Genomic DNA, 26826 nt, shown 5'->3' with positions numbered 1-26826 from the left:
TAATATATCCACTATTTTTAAAAAATTTTTTAGGAATGGCAGAATATAAATTTTCAGAATACATTTTTACTAAAATAAATTATATTTGAAAAATAATTCTGATTTTTTGAATAACTTGTATTAAATTTCATTTTCTTGAATATTTTGTATTTGCAAAGAACTTTCTTCAATTGTTAGATTGCTTATAACTTTCATTAGATCAGAGCTCCTGAAATTTAATAAAAACATTTTAGATATAACAATCATCATAAAACTATAGCAATTATATTTTTATAGAAATTTATCATTGCTATTATCTCTTGGTCCTTTTTGGCTAACTGATGTTACTTTGTTTTTTTGACTCCTATAATTGTAGCATTTGTTTTTCCTGGTAATGAATTATCTAATATACTTTACCTGAGAATATAAATGTGAATTAACATGAATCAGATTATCAGTTAATGCTATTTGTAAATCTAATTTATTTTCCTCTTCTGAAAGTTCTTGATTTAGTTCCCATAAACCATATAACTGTTCCTGTGAATAAAGTGAATCTGAGAATAATAATGTTACATTTATGTATTAAACAACAGAAATTATTTTATTCACTTTATAAAAATAAAATTTAAGTATACTTATAGAAAAGTATTATAGTCACTCTGAAATCAAAGTTATAGGACTTTTGTCATATCAATATTTATAATAAATATCAATAAATATTAAAACTAATTACAAAAAGAGAATATAGCACTGCAAATAGACATGTGAAGAGCTGTTTTAACATTTACCTATTTAATGATTGAATAATGGATTTTAATTTTTCAATTAATAACTTTGGAGTTAAAAAAAAAATAAACTGGAACAGAATTTAAACCTGCATTTTCCACATATCAAGTGGATTATATTATTAGTTATAATGAGCTACAAACCAAATGCCATTGTAGAGAAAAATAATTTAGAAACTAATACATAACAACACAGATTACATTTCATCTCACTGACTCCAGGCAGAACTAGTTAAATGAGATTCTATGACAGTAATCAGCATTAACTTACTAAATTACATATCTGTCAGTACATAACCAAAATTATTAAACTCAGGTTTTAGCCATACTTAAATGAAACTAAAAATATTGGATAATTATTTTTATCATACATTGATTTATATATCATGCTAATAAAAATTTGCTATTCATGTTAGACACAATAAAATGTAAACTATAAAATATCTTTTTAAGATTCTAAAATTATTTGCAAGTCTAGAGAAGAATTTAGTTTGAGATTCAAAAAGCACGATGAATAATATACCAATTGTAGGAATTTATATAAATGTAGGAATTTGTATAAATGAACTAAAATATTCATCAGATATATTTAACTATTATTTAAGTAATTTAAATCTAATTAATTTTTAGACTTTGAATTAAGAATTCAAATTGAGAGATGAATTTAAATTGAATTTTTCAATTTAAATTTGCATTCTTCATTTTGCATTCAATCAATACTTTTAATTATTAAAATATCTCACTATTATTGCAAGAGATGTTTTTAAAATTTACAAAATTTAAGAAAATTCTTAAAAAGACAATACAAAAAAAAAAAAATGTGTCTTCTCACTTGTTCTTTCACATGCACATGAACAATTTTTATCAAAATGTATTTATTTTTTAATATTGTGCCATTGTCAGAGAGATCTTTTAATGTTTTGCATATAGAGGCGGACAAGTAGCCTCAAATAAAAGGTCGACTCTGCTGTGGAACTGTTATTCACCTAATGTGCATGTGAAAGAACAAGTGAGAATAAGAAGACACATTTTTTTTTGTATTGTCTTTTTAAGAATTTTCTTAAATTTTATAAATTTAAAAAATTTTTGTCCTGGCAATTTTTATATGTTTAAATATGCAGCTTGCAACAATAAACTCTAACAAGTTAGTTAAGTGAAAACTTTAAATATTTCCTTTCTAATACAATAGAAATAATTTAAAATTCTATTTAAATTTCAGATACTTACAAGTGCATTTTCAGATTTCTTTCTCAAAGAGTTTTTTGCTTTAGTTTCCAGAAACAGAGCTTGAAGATATTGGCAATATAAAATTTCCAACGGATTAAAGGCTGATGCCTATAAAATTTATAATTTTTAATAAATTAATAGTTCTGTGCATTAGATATATGTATAAATAAATATCCTGTTTGTATATTTTTGCTTAAATAGAGTGAGCCAAGAATAAGTTCTGATAGGAGAGCATTGCCAGGATGTGCATCACTTATCCCATCAGGAACATGCATTATGTAACACAAATGTATATGGAATTTTCATTCCAAAATTATGAATTAAGGCTGTTATGAAAAATTAATTTCTATAACAAAACTTATTAAAGCTGATTAACTTCTTTGTTATGCATGCAAACCCCAGCTGATGATGTTAAAAATTTAATGCTTTTTTTCTATGGAAAAATTCTTTTCCAAAAGTTCTCAAAATGGAAACAGAACCAAACAGTATTTTATGTTAGAATATTATTAAGTTCTTTTATTTGTATAAGGTTCAAAATGAAAAAATTAAAATAGTTAATTTTCTATAAATTTTTAAAGTTGTAGGACATGAATGAATTTGATTTTTGAAATCCTGAACTATAATTTAATGAAAGAATTAAACAGGATTCTAACAGGATGTAACTTAAAGAAATGTGGACAACAGAGGTCTGGTTCAACCCAGTCTTTTGAGCAACTGAATATATAATTGTTTGGGTTTGTATAATAGCAGCAAGGACAGTTATCTGAGTATGTCTTTGCTACTAGATGTTGTCAGTTTGGTTTCATTAATTTATTCACACTTTGCTGGTTGCCTGTCCATAGCTTGGAAGAATGTTCTAAACCAGTACATGGCTAAACACTGTCTTTAACTGTATTTTGCTCATTTATAGTGCATTTTTGTTTCTTTTTTTATTTGATGTATTCATTTTATTTATCTATTCTCTCTTCATTTCTGAAGCGATTCTAAAACTTTGTAATTTTCTTAAAAGTTTATGTATTATATATTCCATATTCCAATTCATTAACTGTTTGATCCTGAGGATGACTGTACAGTCAGTCAAAAATATTTGATAAATAAAATATTTCAGCTGAAAAAGATTAACTGTTATAAATTTATTCACACTTCATTTCACAAAATTGATAATTTTTTATTGTAATAATGTAATATGAGGAGATTTCAGTCAGTTTGGATAAATTTCATAAAAATGATTCAGATATACAGTAAGATCCCACTTAATGCTGATTCGATATAACTTGGTCTGCTTGAAACTAAAAAAAGCTCAAAATTTATGCTGATTTATAATACGATTATTTGCGAACACAAACCAATCAGCAAAAGTTGGCAAAAAGGTGTACTTTCTTTAAATCTGTTTGTTTGGTGCAATTTTGGAAAAATTTAACATTATGGATACTATAGGAAATCAGTTAATTCTTGAATTAACTGATAAATGCACAAACGAAGTGTGGAAGAAGTTATGGCTGAAGGTATCCAAGAATTCTCAATGAGAAGAGCTTATTGCTATATTGTTAGGTTGACCAAACTCAACCTAATTGATACAGCAGGACTAGGCAATATAGACAAGCAGGATATTGAGGAGTTACATCAGGTTTTTTGGTGAGAGTCTTACCAATGACGACTTTCAAGAACTGGTATAACATGGAATTCATGTGGAACTGGAAAATAGAGACCCTGAAAACAAAGAACCCAAAAAATTTCTCTACAGATTCCCTTAGTAAAAGTTTGGTAAGATAACCAAAATCATTGATTGAATTGTAGCGAATGATGATTTTGAAAAGAGTGTAAAAGCAAAACGAGGTGTTTTGGATGCAATCTTCTGTTATTGACATTTGCTAAAGGAAAGAAAAAAGTGACAAATGAAACTTCACGACTTTATTGCAGCAAAAGAACACAACCTTCATCACAAAAAATGAACTTTAAATTTCTGTGTGCATATGTTTGTGTGTTATTTAACATATATTATTATGCAAATTAATATAAAAATAACTTAAATTTAAAGTAAAATTTGTTTATTTTTGGTCGCGTGTTCCCCTATCCCTATTTACTCTATGTTAAAATGACTTCGTTTAACATTGTTTCGCTTAGCGCTTTGTTGTCTAGGAACACATCCCACATTAAGTGGGGTTTTACTGTACAATGTGCAGTATTATTTTCTTTTGCTTACCCATGCAGAATTTCTTCTTCTGTAAAGTTAAAAATTGTAAATGCCATTTTTAACTTTCAAATCTACCTAAAGGTCTACTCATTGACCATTTAATCATGAACATTTGCAAGCAGTAAATCTTATCCCAATATTTAAATCGGCTCTGTACTTTCACAGATTATTTACATAAAGGCCTAGTATTAATTAAAATAAGAATAAAATTTACTGTAATCAATATTGATACTGAACAACAAAACAGGTGAAGAAAATGTGTAAAATTTTTTCAGTTTTAATAGAATCTAAAAAAATTATCACTTTCATTGGCATCTCCCAGAGTACATCTGCCATTATTCTGCTACAGTTCCCTCAAACAGTTGTCAAACACTACTGATGAGAGAAATGGAACATTTTCCTGCAATGTTCTCCTACAGACACTTAATTAATGTATATATACATGGCAAGTTAAAAAAAAATGTGTATTTGGTTATATTTGTTTAAATATACAAGGGTTGTTCAGATAAAACCTGTTTGCACATCATATCCATGCACGTCAATGACCCCAAGCAATTCAAAGTCAGTCAAAGACACTATAGTTTATCATATTTCTTTGTGAGTGTTATTAAGTTATAGAAACAACAAAAATTCTAATGAGTGTTTAAAATAAACAAGCAAATAACAAATTCCTATGTGTGAAATAAAAATCTGTGATTCAATTTCTTAATGCAAAAAATGTGTGACCACAGGAGTTCATCATCAAATCAAGGTAGTTTATGAAGATGACATTATGAATAAATCAACAGTATGGCAAAGGGTTCAATGTTTACATTTCACTCAAACAGTTTAATGGAGGAAGGGAGAACATCTATGATGATGAATGAACTGAACATCCATCTAACATTACAGATGATTATTTGTAATACTGATCCTGCTTGATGAATTTGTTGTCATGTCAACAAATTCATCAAGCAGGATCAGTATCACATATTTGATGAAATCCATGAAAAATTTCCATATATTCCTCATATCATAATCTGTGAAACTCTAAAGTTTTTATCTTAAATATCAAAAAATTTGTGTGTGTTCCACCCAAGCTTGTGTGATCAACACAAAATAAATGGATGTTAATAATAGGTAATAATGTAATAAATCTAATAGGTGCTACATTGTCTTTTTTCAGAGTGATACCCAAGGAAAGGAGAGATGAATTTCTGACACACATCATAATAGAATAAAACTTGGAAACAAGCATCGATTAATGAAATGGCACTACCCTTGTTCACCATCCAAACCAAAGAGGTTCAAGCAAATATTCTCACGCTAAAAAAATTAAAGTCAAAACTTTGTTTTAGGATTTTTCCATTCCATCATCAGATCCAAAAAAGTTTGAATCATAAATTTGAATGAGAACTTATGTATGTGACTATTGAGCTTTCTGGAGGAATTCAGAAGTGTAATAGTTTCTGAAGAATTAGAACAAAATTTTTGTTTGGTTTACATCATCTCAGTGTAATAGCATTTGTTTTTAAAAGTGAACATCATCAATTTTGTAAAATAAAGGATTAACATATTTGTGTGAGATCAGCCGGGGTTACGGAGTAGGTAGTACTCGTGTAACACTTAATCGGCACTATTCCGCGAGAATAGTTCTCTGAGTTTCGGATCGAGAGATCCGATCTTATGTCAAGATTCGTTTGACCGGGAGGGCTTTTAATAATGATCCAAATCGCGAGATTCGGATCTACGTCAGGATGCTGACACCAGTTAATCAATTGTTTTACACGCGGATTAACACACGTATGCGATCTGATTTGGTCACGCAAACAAGAGACATCCCAATTAAAAACGATATAATAAATTTAATAAAACAAGGAAATAAACTCATACAAACATATAAATGAACGAGAGATAGAACTACTACAAATAATATCAAACCGAGAGTTATCTACACTTATATTATACCCTATTCGCGATCAAGAGAGAGAGCTCACAAAACGTTATAAAACATACGACCTGTTTAGTTGTCGTTCGTCTTCTTCTCTGTATGTAAGGGACACTTTGGAGATAAAGTTCATTTACTTCTTCGTATGGGAGATCACTATGTGCACAAATATAAAAATACTAGTAGCCCGGGACGCCCCCTAGTGGGCGTTTTAGCAGTATTACAAATTCCTATGAGGCATGTTTAATGCACTTAATATACTATTATTATATTAAAAAATTAGCTTAACTATTTCAAACCTTATCGTTTTATCGTAGCGGTTCAAATCTATCCGGTTTTTNATTTTTATATTTATATTATAAAATAACATAAGTTTACATAATCTTTACAAAAATGTAGTTTGTGGACAGAAAATTTCAAATAGAAATGACCAAAAATTCAGTAAATTATACCTGATTTTAAATTATTTAAAATTATTTGGCTGGAACAATTAAAAATATACAATTTACTACACAAAGTGTTATTTTATTTAATATCTGTTACAATAAAAACAATGATTTCAGCTTATTGCTCATTTTACTTTATGAGTTTTTAATTTTTTTTTATTTATATTTCTTATGTGAAATATATTTTTTGAATCAAGTTATAGAAATTTGATCATAAATAATATGAAATAAAACATTACAAAAATGCAAAATAAATGGCAATTAAAATTTGCATTATCTAAATATTTCAATTATTACATAATAGAAATGTAAAAATGCAAAACATGAATGTGCTCTATCATTGTGTTGGTCTCAAAACATTCCTATTCTTTTCAATGGTGAAATACTCTATTTATATATCAAAATTCAAAACAGTTTCACTTAATAGATGGTTTCCTTTCTGATAATAAATAATACAATACATTTTAAAAAAGCACACTTAAAATATTTAGAACATGTTCTTTGTTTTATTTTCACATCTCTTACTCATATTCCAGAAATTAAATAGTGTAAAAAATGATTCCAATAAGTGTGTTAGCTAAGTGAAAAAGGATTAGTGATAGATTATCAACTAATAGGTGTGAAACAATAACAATATAAAGGAAGTCTCACATTGAAGTCAAATGATAAAAGGTAAAAAACAAATATTTTATAATACTTATTATTGTTTTAACTATTTTTGAAAAGTAACTTTAGTTTTTGTTTTATAGCAGTTCCTCTCTTCTTTGCAACCAGATAAAATTATCTGTTTATTGAGTTTTTATAAATCAATATATAGGAAGTGGGTGAGATTATATTTATATAGCCAACAATGAAATATGCAACATGAACCACAAGTTTGAGAATCAACTTTTACCCAGTAACAATGAAGAAGAAATCATCAAACTGAATACATTTTGATATTCTGGAAAATGCTTTATATACAATTTTCCATGTAATTTAAATAAAGACATTCAAACTCCCAGTGTAGCTTCCTAATTTACAGAACATATCTGTTTACTAAAAATTTCTAAAATACACTTTACTAATGTATAAAAACAAGCTTAAGAAGTGACACAACACAAAACTTTTATATTTAATTTTTATTCCAAAATTGTCATGATTTTATGTTTTATCCAAGTTTTCAGTTATATGAGGCAACACTGATCCACATTACCTTGGAAAAACCAAGGTTCTGCTGTATATGGATGCATAGATATTTGATATATATGTATACTTATATAAAAATGACTGATTCTCATAAAGTTATAGCTGATATAAAAAGTATTTACTAACTCAAAAATTACAATATGAAAAAGAATGGTCTGAGTATAGTGAACACATTGATTGGTAAAAAAAAGTTTCTAATAAAAAACTGCAGAGATCAATTTCAGAACATGCTAATATATTCTGTTTTTTTATTGTTTATGTGTTTGTGCATGTGTATGATATTTCAAAATACAGCATGATTTCAAGAAAGAAATTTTGTCATAGTTGAAAAACAGTCTAAAATAATATTTGATTGAAATATGTTTCTAACTTCATATTTTCATTGTTTTCAGTAATTATACTTTTATATAAAATAAAGTTAATTTTTAAAAAGTGGCTTATTTCATTTATCCACTAAAAACATTTAAACTTATTTCATAAGAAATTATGCAAATGATTTATAAGAAAATACTTTACTTTTTTAATTCTTTTATTTCTGTTTCCATGGTGTGTTCAATATTTGTTAAGATAGATGCTAAATCTATTAGGGATTCTTCATTAGGTTTCAAAGAATTAACCATCAGTTCAGTTAAATATTCGGTTTCATCCAAAGTACATGCTAAATCTGTTGTTTTATGATAAAAATAATAAAAATTTAATTTGAATATAAATCATAACACACAAAACCATATTGAAATACCTTTCATATCAGGTAAAAATATATCTTTTATGGGTAGTTGATGCCTAGTAGTATCCATTGCTTTAGCTAAATTTTCATATTCCTGCTCCAGATCGAAAAGAATGTTTGTTACAGGCTCTAAATTTTCTTCCTGAAAAAAAAATATATATATATTTGAGTTACAAACAACTAAAAAAAAATTTGACTTTCAAAGTAAATTTTCTACTCAATAACAGATTTAATTTAATATTTTCTAAAAATATCAACTTAGGCTTTCATAATTATTACAAGTAATTTTATTTTTCACTGTTAATTTTATTTCACTGAAAGATATCACAGTTCTATTCAAAAATAGTGGATNTAATAGTAATGAAATAAAATAAACTAAAATAAAGCAAATATAATATCATACAGTATCCTTAAAAATCTTTTTAGTCCCAATTAAAAGTCCAAAAGAGACATGGTGAAAGATCAGATCACCAAGGGATGCATAGCGAGTAGTTTGTTATGGAGAAATGATCAAGTACAAAACCACAACTTCGTCTCAAACTTATAGAAACTTTTTTGTCTGATGATGATGATGATGAGATAAAGAAATCTCAAAAAACATTTAACCAAGTAAAAAGCTTTGACTCCTATAATTGTAGCATTTGTTTTTCCTGATATTATATGGAATCAATACACTCTGAAACTTGAAATATTCTCACCTAAAAATCCATGCAATTATTTCTGAGACAAGAAAGATCCATTCTTTCTTGAATATATCATGCCACAAGGAATCACAGTAAACATTTATGTATGTTGTGATGTACTGAAGTGACTGTAGTGGGCCATTCAAAATTTCAGAAGAGGTCTATTTTCTAGTTGTGTCATCCTCTTCTACAATAGAGTAACCAGATCATGTTGCTGAGAAAAAAAAAAACTACTTGAACAGTTTCAAACAGTAAGTTTTGGATCATCCACTGTAAAGCCTGAATCTGTTTCATGAAACTAAAGATCTTTTTGGGAGGAAAATGTTTTGTGACTAAGGAAGAGTGAAGCAGTCACATTTTTGAATGGACTGGCAGCCAAAGTGTATGACAAGAGATACTGTAATACAGTACAATATGTGCCTAGACAACCAGGGTAACTAAGTAGAAAAATAGCCTCTGGTATGTGGATGTAAATTATAAAAATTTATTTCATGAATCTTTATTAGTTATTTTTTATTGATCTAAAACAGTTGCTACTTTTTGAACAACCTCATACATAACTTTTTAAAAATATATTATTTTAGTATAAATGGAAATGTATTGAACAACCTCAACTAAGAATTTCACTTGTAGCATACTTTGCAGGCAAAAATTAACTTCTGCATTATATTTTCTATATTTAATGCACTGATGAATTTTTGTGTATTTATAACATTACACTATATCATTACATTCTGTATAGTGATTTGATATTGAACTGAATTCTGTTTTATTCATGCCATACTATATTAAACAAATTATTGTATCAAAAATGTGTTATTCATGTATAAAGTGTTATACATACTTACCTTTCCTGAAGAAGGAAGAGCCACAACAGGATTGATTTTCTGAGAAGCAGAATTTAAATGAGCAGAACTTATTTTATTTTTTACATTTCCTAATAATGGCTTATCTAAAAAGAAAAAAAAATAATAATTTAAATAATTATATATATATATATATATANAAAATAACAAATAAAAAAAATTCCACTAGAGCAGATCTCAGATTAACATTAAACCAGAAGTTTTTATTCACTGAGGTATACATTTGAGTAAATTTTGTACAGATCATTTTCTTATGCAGATTCTGTAGGGGAAATGTGTTTAGCCCTTTGTTGCATTTATATATAACTAGCAGACCCCCCGCCACGCGTTGTTGTGGCTCAAAATGTATCTATTATAAATTTATAACACTTCCCCCGTGGGGGAGGGAAATTTTTCGAAAAATTTCTTGTTAGTGTACATTCTATTGACGTACCCTATTAAAACACAATCAAAAACGCAAAAACCCACATCTAAAATAGTATAAATAGAAGCAAAGTTCTTTACCGTAAGCCTTAATCCTAACCATCTCCCTTCAGTGCGGTTGAATTTTGACATGTATATTATATAAAAACACGTGTGTATTCGAATGCAGCGTTGTGTCTTTATTTCAAAGGAATCGATAGGAACAAACAAACATACATTTTTATTTATATAGATAGATAGAAGATGATCCGCTTTAGTTCATTTTCACAGGAAAGCAAACTTACTTGTTAGAGCGTCGTACTCGTAGCGCCATCTGTTGGACATAAAACCCTTAACCTAGATTATATCTTTTAATTTATATGAATGTTTAACGGAATAATATACAGCCTATGTCCACCCTGAAGTTCCATTCTAAATATTGGTGAAAGAATTTTTGAAATTGGATGAGTAGTTTTGGAGATTACTTGCTGCATACAAACTTACATACAAACATTNTATATCATGCATTAAAAAAGTAAAAAAAAGTTATATTGTAAGAAGTAAAATTGTTTTCAGTACATTATAGACTTCAATTAATATGAAATTTTTTTCTTGATTTAGGCATCTATTGCAAAGAAAACAGATGAGAAACTATATAAACAATTAAAAACTTCAGACAAAAAATGTAGAACTATAATTATCAAAATGCCTGAATAATTGAGTAATATGAATGATTAAACATATAAATAATCATTTATAAACAAGTTTAAATAAATTTATAGAGTTTACACAGGAATTTTCTAATAAATTATTATATTATCTTAATACTAACACCTATTTAGTAATTTTAAAAAAATATCTCAATGTCTAATAATAATAATAATGATAGTTACAAGGACAAGAAAGAATGCAAATATTTTCTCAATATCCATCATAAATGCAGGTCCAGATAAATTTCATAAGCATTTATTTCAAAAAATATCCATTTTAATTAACAAATATACTATATATTTTTTTAGCTGTAAGAAATAAATATCATAAAAGAAGATAAACAAAGCATTTATATTTACAACTAATAAAAAATCTTACATATATTAGTGTTTTCAGAGTCATTGATTCTTTAAAGGTGCAAACTTTTATCTATGTATTTAAATTATTACATAAAAGTTACGAAATTTCCAAAAATGCAATTTATTGCCTTCTGGTAATTCAATTGATAAACTAATAAAATATATAAAAGTAGATTATGTGAAATTCATCTATACTGTAAACTAATCATCATTTTCTTCAGTTTTTCATCCCTATCAATCATGATCAGTATTATTACAAAATTTTAATGTCCATAATATTTAGAAGTATACATATCTTATTCAAGATCTTATTTTATAATTGTTATATAACTAATAATAAAAAAGTATAATACTAATAAATAATAAAAAAGGGTTTTACATAACTACATTTTTTTTTATCAATTATATAAAAATGCAATAGTGAAATAAGAAGACTAATTTGATATACAGATAAAAAAATAAGAGAAATATTATGTTTTCAGAAATTTATGAGTTTTATAGAAATTTAAACATATTGTCTTAACATTAATATTTAGCTAAAAATTTTTGGGCTTGCATTAATCAGTTAAGATTTTCAAATAACATTAATCGATAGCTTGGTAAAACAGTGATACAATAACACATAAAAATCTAATTATTAACTGTTTAAATAAGACTATAAATCCATATATCATCTTGTAATTAACCTTAATACTTAAACAACCAAACTAATTTGTTATTTGCAAAAATATTAATTTTAGAATCTGAAAACTATATTGTTATATTTATTAGTACTATTATTTATTTTTTAGGTTAGCATTTGTATATTTTATTTAGTTGTTCTTTATTTTATGGAATATCCAAATTTAAATTTTAATCCGTAAATATGTTCAAGTTTTTCGATTTAAAACATTTAGAAACCTTTTCCAATCACAAAATGAAGTATAACTCATTTTAAGCAGTTAAAATATGATTTTTTAATACATACCTTGTATATATTGTTATTAAAAGTAAACCTGAACAATAAATTAATTTAAAAAATTAACAAGTAGAAGGAACACAAGGTCTTCACATTTGTAACAACAATATTATATATTAAATAAGCAACAATATCTTATATTAAATTTTTATTTTGAGGTTCTTTTCTACCTCAATATGTAAAAAATTATCTAAAATGTCCCTTTGCTTGCAGTACAGTTTAAAAATTGCAATTATTAAAAGTAAATCTGGGTGTTAAATTCATTTAACATGTACAAATACAGTCTTCATTCCACTTCAAATAAAAGTCGACTCCATTATGAATAATATTCCAGCAATGGTAGGATTAATGTGAAGATATTGTGTTTCTTCTATTTGTAAATTTATTTATATAACTTATTGGGTTGCAATTTGAAAAAATTGTAGGTCTATAAATTCCCACTGTCATTAGTCTGTCTTTTCTTAATTTCAAGAATGGAGTTAGATAGATGAAAGATGAGACCACATATAGAAATTTTTGGGGCAAGAGGCCCCGATTAATTATATATGAACTTCTGATGCAAACCTGAAGTCATTACTTCAATTCCAAAATTTTTCCCAGAAAGGTGTTAGATGACCAGAATGACTATTATTAAAGGAAAAGTATGATGTACAGAGACAAGCCAGTAATAATTTGAGGTGGAGAGCATATATTTTAAATTAAATAAATTAAAAATTTCAGCCCAGCATTGTGACAATAAATAATTGCTCATTGTAATTAGAAACCATTTATAATTATCATTATGTTACTAAAATATTGAATTTACTTAAACATTTAATAACAGCCAACTGAAAAAATAGATAACAGTTACAAGCCATATCATTTCAATAAAAATACTAGCACAATGATCAGAATCAATTTAAATTAAATCATCTAACTATATAATATGTTTACTCCTAATAAGTTAAATGTTCATTTTCACCTTGCACCCAATACTATAGTTTATAGTTTAAATTTCAATTTCTTGTACTTTTGTTACTTCATTTATATACAGGCTAGATGTTTGCTGTTGTTGAACATTGACCATTGGTACTATTTAATTAAAGTACAATACAGTACAATATTTATTAGTCTAAGGAAAGAGGAAAATAAATATAGATTTGTTCCTAAAAGATAGACTTAAAATTTTTAGATTGCTATGACAAGTAATCAAAAATGAGCTAATGCAATGCCACTGCAAGTTGAAAATTTCACTTCTAGTTTTGTGCAAATTTTAACAAATAGAATGAATATTGAAATGTTAACAGGGAAAAATGAAAACATGATTTGCAAGAGAAACTGAACTAGAAAACATACTGAAATTGAGTTAGATTTGAAGCTTTGGTTTAATAATGTTCATGAAAAAATGCACCTGTTAATTAATAGATCACTTATTTGTCATAAAGTAGACGAACTAGACAAAAATATGGAAAGAAATATTTTATTTCTACTGATGGGTGAAGAAAATGAAAAAATATTGTGTAAAGACATGCTTATAGTGAGAAGAAAAGTTCTGATTCCAAGAATAAACACGGAATAATCAAAAATTATTGCTGAATTTTCACCAAGAAATATATGTACAGTACAGACAAAACAGAATTTTATTTTTGTGCAATATGCCTCATCATTCTTATACATTAAACATGAAAAGTGTTAAAGGATTTAACTCACTGAAGGAATATATTAGTTCTTTGCTATGCTAATGCTAATATGCACAATAAGAAACAAAACCTTTTAGTTATTAGAAAAAGTAAAAATCCTAGATATTTTAAGTGTGTGAAACAATTACTAGTGAATTACTGTTCAAATGCAAATGCCAAGATGACAGTTGACATTTTTAACAAATGATTAGTTAAATGGGATATAAACTTGAAACAAAAGAATGTTTTATCTAACTACTTCTGGAATTGACAGACAGTTTCTGAGGCACAGACATGTGGCTCAAATAGCTTGACAATAATAGTGAAGTGACAAACGAGTAAAGATGCATACTCCCAAAAGCAAAAGACATCTCTGCCATGAGTAAATCAAAGTCAAAATTAAAGTATAAGTATATAATTGTACAGCACATTCAATACATCATCAAAAAACATTAAAATAATATCTGTTCCTGCAAATACAATGTCACTGATTCAGTCATGCAACCAAGGAATCATATCTAATTTAATGGCATACCAAAGAAGTTAAATGTATGCAAAAATTTTAGGAGAACAAGATGACAGTCAAAGAAGAACCAATATGATTTCTACTGCTAAAAGAATTTCCCTAATTGATGCACTAAATGTTTTAACAATGTTGTGAGATTAAGTGTCTGAAAGGCCATTGAGAATTGTTTCAGAGACTACTTTTTTTAAAAGTAAAAGAGACTACTTTTTTTTAAAAGTAAGTATCAAGACATCTGAAAATGAAGTTGTCTATATTGAAGAGGAGATAATAAATAACACTCCAAAAGATACTGTATGTCAAAAGAAAAGTTTAAAAACTTAGCAGTTAACAAAGAAAACTTAGTATCTGCTATGATGACATCAGAAATATAGTATACTAAATTATAACTGAAAGCAGCTCTGGAGAAACTGAAGAAAATCAACATAAATACAGTGTAGATCCTTCAACAAAAACTTAGATGCAAGTTCTATGAGTATTTAATTGTGGCATACAATACAAATTGTAGAGTTCAAAGCATTGTAAATATCAGTTTTTTTATTAATGAAATATTGCCAAAACTAACTTGCAAATAATAATGGAAGAACTACAAATAATTTCTTTTATAACTATTAAATTTATTTTTAGAAGCATTTTTAATTATTTCAACATATTTTTAAATTATTTGATTCAATAAAACTTGAATTTCCACCAATTATGGTCTAATTACTTTCATTGCATAATGTTATCATTTGATATTGTTTTCAGTATAGACTAGTCCCAAAGTGATTACAATAAGTGGCACCTATTGTATATTGTCTTGTTAAATTTGTTTCATTGATTTTGTATAAATATTTTCAACAAAACAAAATAGTTTAAATATGTCATCAACAAATAATACAAAAATAATTTAATAAAATAAAGTTCAATCAAAATTATAAACAGCCATGTATTTAAATTCCATTAATATTTTTACAAATCCTGAATTAGTAAAGATGCTATAAATTAAAAAAAATCATCAAACATCAAATTTCAATAAACAATAAAATAATATGTGAAATAAATCAGGAACAAATGCAAATTTAAGTAAATCTTTAAATTAAAATGTGGACACAAATCTTATCAGCAACTTGCATTCTACATTGTGACTACATAATCATTCATACAGTGATGTTCAAGTACAAGTACAAGTGTCAACAATTAAATATTGTCCCATAAACCATTTGACATCCAAGCCATCTCTACTCCCAATCTAGTCAGTTGTTCACCCTTGCATTTGTTCCTGACTGCTTATAGCAAAGGTCTTCAACCTTTCACAGCCTTTGGAACCCTTCTAGTTTATAATATTCTTCAAGGAACCCTACATTTAGATAACAATTTAAGACAGTGTTTTCAAACTTTGATTACCTACTAGTTCCACCTAAACATTCTTTTACATATCATGAAAAGTTTGCAGAGACTTTCTGCTATAAAAACCCAGAAACACAGCTCAAAAGCTCTATCTTACCACTAGGGGCACTCTAACACCTTGGTTAAACTTTATCTATTCAAAGTTCTATTTACTTTACAAATTTCCAAAATTTGGTACAATGGTCCATGAGTGATGATCTAAGGGTGTTGTCACATTTTACTGGTAATTGAATGTTTATTTAGTTTACTTTCAGGAAAAATTATCACCCATGCTTGTGTCCAGCTATCAGCAATGCCATCTCTCAAGGTTTTGTTGAACCGTAAAGAAAGGCATGTATGATGTGAAGGAAACCTTAAAAACTTTTTCAAAACCCAGATTGAAGAACCCTGGCTACAGTATAGCATGGAGTCATTGTTTTCTTGCTTAAATTGTATTAAATCAATCTTATTAATTAAAATTTACCTAGTTTATGTTTGTTTATGTCATCAAAAACTGAAGTTTCTGCCACAATTGATGACATGTCATTAGATAAGGGCAACAAATTTGTGCCAGGTGTTGATGTTACTTGGGTCTTTTTACTAGATGAGGATGTTGTACTTTTCTTAACATCTGGAGTATTTACATTATTATTTCCTGATGAATTAGATTGATCAGATGAATCCTTCAAAACAAAAAACAAAACTTTAAATATTAATATAATATTTGATAAATAATTACAAATTATAAGTAACAACAAAAAAATGTCTTAATAAAATATAAGCTAAAAAACTTTATGCAAAAATGGATCTAGCATATAGAATAAAACAAAGATTTTTCCAAAAATAAATCCAATAGTAGTTCATCAAGAATTATAATCACATTAATATTGTTGGAGTAAAACTTTGTTCACTTTTCTCTTCCTCATTGTTACCAATGTGTATTTCAAGTAGCGATTAACTCAAAATACACTATAACATAAAACTAAATCCAGGTTCATTTTGAATTACAATTCCATACAAATTTATTAGAAAAGCAAAGTTTTTATTCAATTCAAATTTTCATGATATGATTTTCTATTTAAGTAATTTAGTTTTTATTTTAAAACAGATTAAAACACTATGAAACTTGTATTTATAGAATTGAAATATAAAAATTATAGCAAAATTTGAAGCTATTGAGAAAAAAAGTAACATTTAAATTATATTATTTAAATGGAGCTAATAAAGGTCAGCATTTTGTTAATATAAATCCTTTTCTTTTTAGAATTATTATTACAAATATAATCAACTGACCTTTCTATCTTTCAATTTTTTAGTCAAAACTGGAGTTGCATGTCTGGATTTTTGTTTTGATGTAAGCATATATCTAGAAGATATCACTTTCACTTTATCTATAAATAATTATAATATACTTGTTATCTGTAAGAATTCAAAATTGTGTGTGTGAATGTACATACACACACATTATTAAAATTAGAAAAACAAAATTAATATTTACCTTGTTTGATTTTGTTGTCATTTGGTAAATCATTTTGTGCACTGTACATTTAAATAATAAAAGAATTTGTTTTAAAAACAAATAAAATTTAAAACTTTATTTAAAAATACCATATATGTTTATTAATAACAAAAAAAATTTCTCATGTTATTTTAAACTTTCTCATGCCAAACTATATTTTCTAAATAGTCAAGATCAAAAATTTGCAAATTAGATCTGTAAATCACTAACAATTTGAAATGAATTAAACTATTTTTTTCTGAACTATTAATAATATATACTCTAAGAGAGTTCATGAAAAGAAGAAAATACGCTAATAATAATATAACAACATAATAATGGAATGTTGACACACACACACACACACACACACACACAAAGTAATGCCTAACATGAAAATCTGATTAACAATGATTTTTTCAAAATTTAAAATGATTCATATTCTATAAATAGTAATTTTGACTATACATTAAAATTTTCAAAATTTTTAAATTTCACAATTTTTTGAAGTAAAGCTGATTACTGTTGCATTCGTTTAATTATGAAGACACTAATAAATTTCCTATAAATTTTTAAGATTTTAAAAGTATAAATCTGTATGTAAAAAATAATTCTTTTATAGCATTCTAATACATTTTATATATTTTTAAATTTTATATTTGATGATAAATCAAACATATTTTCATACGTTTATTCAATTTTTTATAACTTTAAATAATTACTTTTGTTAGGAAGGTTTAAAAAAATTTCTTGCATAATCTTTATTTAATAGAAAGCAAATAAAATATCAGATAAGAAGACACCAAATTTCATGAAAATAAATAATATAATTTCTATAATAAAATTCTATAATAATGTAAATATAAAAGATCTGTATTATAATTAAGTGATTATTTATTATAGAATAATTCCAATATTCTATAATAAAGTTATTTTTAAATCTATACGTTAAACATACATTATATTATGTTTAAGTACAGTATATATGATATATGAAATATATTATATTCATATATCATATATAATGTGTAATATATAATGTACACAAGCAATACTACTATAATATATATATAAATGCAGTACTATGTGTACAGTTTTTTGTAATTTGACATCACCTAACCTTTGTCATTTTTAACTCAATCCACTTTGAGTCTAAATTATTACATATATCAAACAAGACCTGAACAATACAATTATTTGATGGAAAAGTAGTAAATTCTTTTATAGTTTTTTTCAGTGCAATATCATGATTTATCATCAGTTTGCTCACAACAACTGTCTCTCTATTATCTTCTTGTTTCATTTTCATCCAAAAAATTTCCATTCTTTAAATAAAAATTTTTTGTTTATGAACTCTTACCATTACAGAATACTATAAATATGTAGACTTCTACATTGTGATTGCTTCACATCCATTAGTAAATTATCTACTACTAATCCTCTCCAGTGGCATAGCATGGGTGTCAGCTGCTAGGGCAAAGGAACATTTCGCTGTCCCCTTATTTAGATATCTCAATTTAAAAGACTAAAATTCAGTTTCGTCACAGAATAAGTAATGAAAAATTCCATGCTAGTGTTGCCACCTTTTTAAAATCGCTGACCCGGACGGCAGGTGAGGTTTGTTCAAACAGAAGTTTCTGATGAATGCGTATGTCATTTTGCAATGTGAAGAATAATGTGCAGTGCATGCCAGTTCTAAATCAGTTACAGTTAGCAACTAGGGAGACTTGGATAGGAGTAACGTAAGTAACCTATATGACTTAGCTCTATTGGATATTGGAGGTATATATGAATATGAATGAATCATACGACGAGAAAAAAAAAGTCAACAGGTTGCCCACGATGACCCGGGTAAAATTAATAGTTCGTCCAGACGGTGAGCCGATTCCAGGACTGTCTGGATGGTAACACTATTCCGGGCTCATTTCAATCGGTCCGAATCGTAGGTGCAATGAAAATATGAAATAAAATGGTTCAAATTTTTACAAGATATTATTATTATTTATTGTGAAATTTTGCCACCCCCTAAAAAGTGCCACCTGGGGCGGGCCACCCCTGCTGCCCCCATTATGCTACACCACTGATCCTCTTGAGAGAGACTTAGTAGGATAAATTTTAAGCTGTTTATTTCTAGGAAAATGAAGAGGGAGTGCAGAAATGAAAAAATAAATGTGTGTTCTAGAAATTCTGAGTATGTTTGCTCAAAGTATTTTGTGATTTCTATATTCTTTATCAGAAAGGAATTAAGTATAAATGAAAATAAATTTAAAAACTCATGCCAATATTTGTATAACTTATGGATACAAATTCAATGAGTTCAGCGTTAATAAAGTTCTTTTAGTATTAACACAAGCACTTTCGACGAGTGTATAATCATCGTCTTCAGGTGAAAAGAACAAATTTTAACAAGACAACGTGCAGGATGTTCCAAAGGAACAGAATATTCAAAATTCAAACAGGCGTCCGGAAATTCCGTTAAGAACGTGCAAATAATTTTTGATATGTTCAAATCTTTATATTTTTCAATGCTAGCGGCGCTTACGTGGAAATGCTACCGCGTTGGCGATACGATGTTAGGCGCATTTCATTTTCTAGGCGCCGATATAAGGCAATCCACACCCCGGGTAGATTGAGGGTGAAAACATTGCACGCTTCTGAAGTAGCCGTGAGAAGCGCTTCCCAGATAAACACAAGCCTTCGATTGTTGCAGCATTTAATTATTTCCGTTCTGGGTCATAACAGGTTGTAGCCTTGTTCGAGAACTTTTTTAGCGAGCTCTGTAGAACATCTTCCTTTGGCTATGTCATCCTGATGCTCAGCAAGGCGGGAGGCGAGCATTCTTGTTGTTGCTCCTATGTATCTTGTAATATTTCCCATTACTGGATTTTCTAGGTGTATCATGTAAACCCCTGACTTTTCTAAAGTCAGGGGTTTACACGAATAGTTAGCCTGTCCCGAAAGTGCTTGTGTTAATACTAAAGGAACTTTATTAACGCTGAACTCAGTGAATTTGTATCCATAAATATAAATGAAATTCTGTAATAAATTTAGAAATATAAACAAAATATTCACCACTGAAAGAAATGGGAGTATTTTGGAATCAATGTAAAATATCATATAAATGTGGAATATATAAATGATGCTCTGCTGTACATGCAAAACTGTAATATTTATAAATATATCCTGTTTCTATAATTTCTATCTAAAAATATGTAGATATTACTTTTCTGTAATAATAATAAAGAAAGCTCAATCATTGCTAAAATGGAGAGTATTGAAATAAATCATAATTAAAATACTGAGTAGAAATTAATCATATGTTAGATATATAAATATTTGAAAATACTTTGTTTCTTTCAAATTTTCTACACTCAGGCTATTTTTATTTCTTGGAAATTCAGAAGTTTTACTTGATAAGACATCAGTGTTATCTACAAAAAAAATATATTTATCCGATTAAAAATTTTTTTTTATATCATATAACTGATGATTAATAATGTAGAAATTTGCTCTAAGACTTAAGTATTTTGTTAATACTATGATATTCTGAATGAATAATATTCACTAAATTATTTATTTACTGATACTTATTGAACATAAATAAAATGTAATTTAACTTTCTCATAAAAACTGATTTTATCAAATACTGAATATAAAAATTGACAAGTATTAAGTTAAAGATTTAAAGTACCAATGACTTTTTAAAAGTTCATTAACCAAATGCAATTTATCTTTGCTTAGCAGACATATAAAGGCCAAAGAATGAATTTTCTTGAAAAGAGATTGCAAAAAGATTAAAAATATTTTTCTATATTATAAACTATCGACTTCTACATTGTGATTGCTTCACATCCATTAGTAAATTATCTACTACTAATCCTCTCCAGTGGCATAGCATGGGTGTCAGCTGCTAGGGCAAAGGAACATTTCGCTGTCCCCTTATTTAGATATCTCAATTTAAAAGACTAAAATTCAGTTTCGTCACAGAATAAGTAATGAAAAATTCCATGCTAGTGTTGCCACCTTTTTAAAATCGCTGACCCGGACGGCAGGTGAGGTTTGTTCAAACAGAAGTTTCTGATGAATGCGTATGTCATTTTGCAATGTGAAGAATAATGTGCAGTGCATGCCAGTTCTAAATCAGTTACAGTTAGCAACTAGGGAGACTTGGATAGGAGTAACGTAAGTAACCTATATGACTTAGCTCTATTGGATATTGGAGGTATATATGAATATGAATGAATCATACGACGAGAAAAAAAAAGTCAACAGGTTGCCCACGATGACCCGGGTAAAATTAATAGTTCGTCCAGACGGTGAGCCGATTCCAGGACTGTCTGGATGGTAACACTATTCCGGGCTCATTTCAATCGGTCCGAATCGTAGGTGCAATGAAAATATGAAATAAAATGGTTCAAATTTTTACAAGATATTATTATTATTTATTGTGAAATTTTGCCACCCCCTAAAAAGTGCCACCTGGGGCGGGCCACCCCTGCTGCCCCCATTATGCTACACCACTGATCCTCTTGAGAGAGACTTAGTAGGATAAATTTTAAGCTGTTTATTTCTAGGAAAATGAAGAGGGAGTGCAGAAATGAAAAAATAAATGTGTGTTCTAGAAATTCTGAGTATGTTTGCTCAAAGTATTTTGTGATTTCTATATTCTTTATCAGAAAGGAATTAAGTATAAATGAAAATAAATTTAAAAACTCATGCCAATATNAATAACTTTACCGAAGTAAAATCCGTGCGCTACAACTTTAGAACGATGAATGAAATTTGATATCAAACTCCCATTAAAAAACAATTAAAAAGCAATTAAGGGTGAATCGTGCGTCATTAAAGGTAAATTAAAATCGCGATAAAATTTTTTCGCACGGGAAAAAATTATTGAAAAAATTTGGAGACTTAAAAAACATTCCATAAAGCCAAAAAAACAAAACTTTTAGGGGGACCAAACGCCCAAGTTTTATGTAACGCTATGTAACTTGCCCGAGATATCTCGGGCTTGGGGTTAGGTTAAGGAAAAAGTTTCTGTTAGCGAACCCTTTGTTAAATATTTCGAATATCACCACTGTATATACTACACACGTATTGTTAATTCTGAAACTTGTAGTATTGATCTTAGATACTTAAATTTATATAATGCAACTATTTAGATACTATATAAAATAGTAAGATATCAAATACCATTTTCATCAGATTTCAGTTTTTCTTCCAGCTTGTTCTTGTTTGTCACTACTTGAACACCTAATTTCTAATAAATAAATAATTTTATCAATTAAAAGCACAACTTTTAAATTTTTTAATATGTAGATAAGGTAATATAGAATAATATACACAATTTTTTTTAGATATTAATTTATAATATATCCACTTCGTTAAGTTGTTTTATTGCAAACAATAGTGTGCTTTCACCATTTGTTTTAGTAATTTTATGTTCTTGTTATTTTGAATTTTATATACAACCATTAACAAACCTTTAAACCCGGTAAAAAAATGTTTAATAAAAAGCAACAAATAAATCCAACGAACGCTTTTGCCCTTACCCAAGGTCTGCTTCAGCTTAGAGAATCAATCGAATTCCAAAATTGGAATGCTTAGAACAGAACATTTTTAAAACATTAATTTTAAACATTTGGAACATATAAAACTAACAGAAATTTAACAGTGGCAAATACATGAATCAGGTTCTGCAGGTTCTTGAAGGTTGTTGTTGGCAAGACTCTCACCAGAAACCTGCAGTAACTCCTCAATATCCTGCTCGTCTACATCTCCTAGTCTGCTGTATCAATTAGGTTGACAATTTGGTCAATGATAAGATATTCTCGTGTGAGAATCCTTGACTACCTCCAACCATACCTCCTTCCACACACTATTCATACATTTATCAGTGAATTCTTTCCAAGCAAAGTTGATATTGCCTGTGGCATCAATAATGTTATATTTTTTCCAAAATTGCACCAAACAAACATAGATTTAAGGAAAGAACAATGCTGCAACGAATTGCCACCTTTAGCTGATTGATTCATGTTTGGGAGTGATTGTATTATATACAAATCAATGAAATGCTGCAATAATTTGAATATGCATAAATTTTGAGCTTTTTTAAAGCTTCAAACAGAATACATTATATCAAATTGGCATTAATTGAGGAAGCGCTAAACGAAGTCTTACTGTACCAATTTTGGTTTTATTTGGGTTATTCATTCGAGCTACTGAGAGCTCCAAATAAAGATATTTATTTTATAACTACTTGATATGTGAACAAGTTTCTGGCTTTTAAATTATCTTGTAAACAATAAATTTCACACATTTGCAAAAACAATTACATAATTCCAAACTAAAGAAAACTTCAGAATTCATTTGTTACAAAAACTATATAAATTACTCATTTATAACTTTTATTTATTAATTTTATTAATTAATTCATTCCCATTATATCTCCCACTCATAATTCATTCTTTAATTTCACCTTGACAAGAACCTTATAGTTAAACTAACTCCAAAAAGTTGTTAAGTCTAACTTTTATCATATGATTACAGTGAAATGTTTCAGGATAAAATACAGTAGAGCATCGATTATCCGACTCAATTAGGGACTGGGGTTGGTTGGATAACTGAAAAAATGGATAACCAAAAAGTATGAAAAAATACATTATTAGTATAGTATATTATTATATTAGTATATCCTGTGTAATTAGTATATCGCTATTAACCTACTTCGCGTTGAATGTTCATCGATGTTAAGCCTAACAAATTTTTTTTTAAAATAATAATCGTCACTATTGTATAGTTAAAAATTATTTTTAAATTATTTTATTGCTCATAAAACAATCACTCATAATTAGAAAATTAAGCCTGGTTTAAATACTGGCCTCCCTTTCATGGTCAAGCCAGTGTTGCCAGCTAAAACACGCAAAAATTTAACAAAAATAATATTAAAGTAGCCAAGAAGTAGCCAAATATTGTAGCACCACATCACTAGTGGACATTTGAAATTTGCCAACTAGAACGGTCGGTTAACCAATGTAACGGTTGATTGGGCGTCGGATAATTGATGCTCTACTGTACTTCCATTTTCACAATGTTAATTAGGGAGGAAAAACAACCTGACAAAATTGTTAAAACTAACAAAAATTCAATACTATGTTATTAACATAAATAAGAAAAATTAATTTCTAAACAATATTCTTATAGACAATACAAGAATAATTAAAAATTAAAAGTTTTATATTAGTATAATCCAGTGGTTCCTAATGTTTTATCAAGGTAAAAAGGGTTCCACAATTAAAGTTTTAAAACCCTGACAATTTTTACTGATTATAAATAAAACAATAAATCCAAAATAATTTATCTAACATACAAAAAAAATTAATGTTGGAAAAGACACAAATTCAAATTAGTAATTTACACAGATTATTTCATCAGCAGATGTGGTGAAACTCAACTAAGTGAGAGAATCAAATTGCTAAATACATACTCAAATACTAAAATATTGTTACCCTCTAGGCAATAATTTCTCTGACAGGAATGAATAGTTTAATTTTTGAATACAAAAAATATTGAATACACAAGAAAGAATCAAATACACTGGTGTCCAAAATTAAGGCAACACACACACACAAATTGTAGGATATTTGAAAAAGTATTTGATGAATTGGGGAAAAGGTTTGGACACAGATACTTTGTGCAATAAGGGATTAGTTAGTTGTATAAATAAAAACAAAAAATTAATTCTCAGAGATCTGCAGATTTTGCCAAAAATATCCAAAATATGATTTAGCAGATTCCCCAGAAAAAAAAAAGTTAATAGAGAGTGTGATCATCCCTGACAGCTATACATTACCCATGATGGGTAGTCATGCTATTGACAAAGTTCTGGAAAAGGCTTTGGGGCAATAAACCCCTTTCCTCTACAAGAATGGATTTTTGGTCATGGTGGGTCCTGGAAAGGGGCTGATGTGATGTAATGGTCCTCCTCAGAACATCCCCAGATATGATCAATGAAGTTTAGGTTGACATTACTTCATCTTGTGAGTGAATATCCTCATCTTCAAGGAAATCCATAACTAGCTGAATTCTGTGCCCTAATTTTATCATCCATAAAAATAAACCAGGCCAACACTTCAAAAAAGTATTGTAAGGAACCAAGTCTGAGCTTTATTTTTATTTTACTTTTATTTTGCTTTCATTATATTTTGTTTGGGGCTTATGTTTATTTAAGACGAAGGTTTCCTCACCATTCACCTTAGTAACTTAAAAATAGAAGAAAAACCAACTCACCGACGAAAGAAAAGCGCCGTAGAAAAACTCGCGCACACTTGCGCTTCCCAAGCGGAAAAAGTAAGTCCGCACCGAGAAAAAGGGGGGGGAAAACCCCACAACCCAGTTAGGAATCGCTAAACCTTAAAAGAATAAAGCATCCCGATAATTGTTAAAAAGAATAATGTAAAAGGTTAGCGAAGTATTGTCGGAAAATAATCTGCCAGATAAACAAGAAAAATTTAATGTTACAGATAAGTATGTAAATGAGGAGAGTGAGCTCATTCAGAATTGTGACGTCACCTCACACTATAAAGCCTCTAACTCAAGTGAAAACGAACGAGGTGAATTCCTGATAGCAACGAGCTTTGGTGAGCTTCGTAGCAGTGAACGAGAGAGGTGTCCGATAGGATTTTGAAGTTATTCGATTTGTGGATCGACGATTATAGAAAGTCTTGAGAGTTGAGGAAATAGGTTCCTAGTATATTGAGGTGACGATTAGGATCTTTAATTTATAAGAATTATTGTTTATAAGTTAATTCTTTGATTTTGTCGAATTCCAAAGGGGAATAGAATTAAGTTAGAAATAGATTGATTTGAGTTTGTCGGATTGATTCTTGTTGAGTTTCATTGAATAAATTATTGTTTGATTTTTACTAAATACTGTATATAGTTTATTACTAGAAGTTTAATTAAATATTTGATTTTGTTATTGACAAACTTTGTCATTATTTAATTCGGTGCACGCTTAAAGTCCATGCCTGGCACACTAACGCGAATCCGCGTAAAGTACCCGTTAGGGAACGGCTATTTCCGGCACACAGTAGTGTCGATAATCGTTGGAAAGTTGGAAAAATAATATAGTACTTTACAGTATCACATATAGCTCACAAATCTTGTGCTAAGTGGCCAAAGTTCCTCCCATGAAGACATTCAGGGGCATACAGTCATCTGATATTTTGCCTCCCCACACTAGGACACCAGCTCCACCAAGAAGTTGTTTTCCCTAATGTTTGAGGATTGATAGCATGTCCTCTGCTCTTTCTACATGTTAATATG

At 28.2% G+C, this 26826-nt stretch overlaps 1 protein-coding gene across 1 annotated transcript in view; it reads right to left on the bottom strand.

The window, feature by feature from the left end:
* Positions 1-378: 378 nt before the first annotated feature.
* LOC111624358 (uncharacterized protein DDB_G0284459-like) overlaps positions 379-26826 on the bottom strand; it is a 46294-nt gene continuing 19846 nt past the window's right edge. Inside the window, exons 4-11 of the mRNA XM_023367186.1 lie at positions 22693-22759; positions 20846-20930; positions 17500-17540; positions 17295-17392; positions 16486-16684; positions 10005-10108; positions 1992-2099; positions 379-516 (exon numbers count right to left, since the gene is read on the bottom strand). Coding sequence (XP_023222954.1) covers positions 379-516; positions 1992-2099; positions 10005-10108; positions 16486-16684; positions 17295-17392; positions 17500-17540; positions 20846-20930; positions 22693-22759 — 840 coding nt within the window. The remainder of the gene's footprint in view (positions 517-1991; positions 2100-10004; positions 10109-16485; positions 16685-17294; positions 17393-17499; positions 17541-20845; positions 20931-22692; positions 22760-26826) is intronic.

Source organism: Centruroides sculpturatus, unplaced genomic scaffold, assembly GCF_000671375.1.
Source record: "Centruroides sculpturatus isolate CEXI.00-Female unplaced genomic scaffold, Cexi_2.0 scaffold9, whole genome shotgun sequence".
Classification (NCBI taxonomy): Eukaryota; Metazoa; Arthropoda; class Arachnida; order Scorpiones; family Buthidae; genus Centruroides; species Centruroides sculpturatus.
This window is presented reverse-complemented; position numbering and strand designations above follow the sequence as displayed.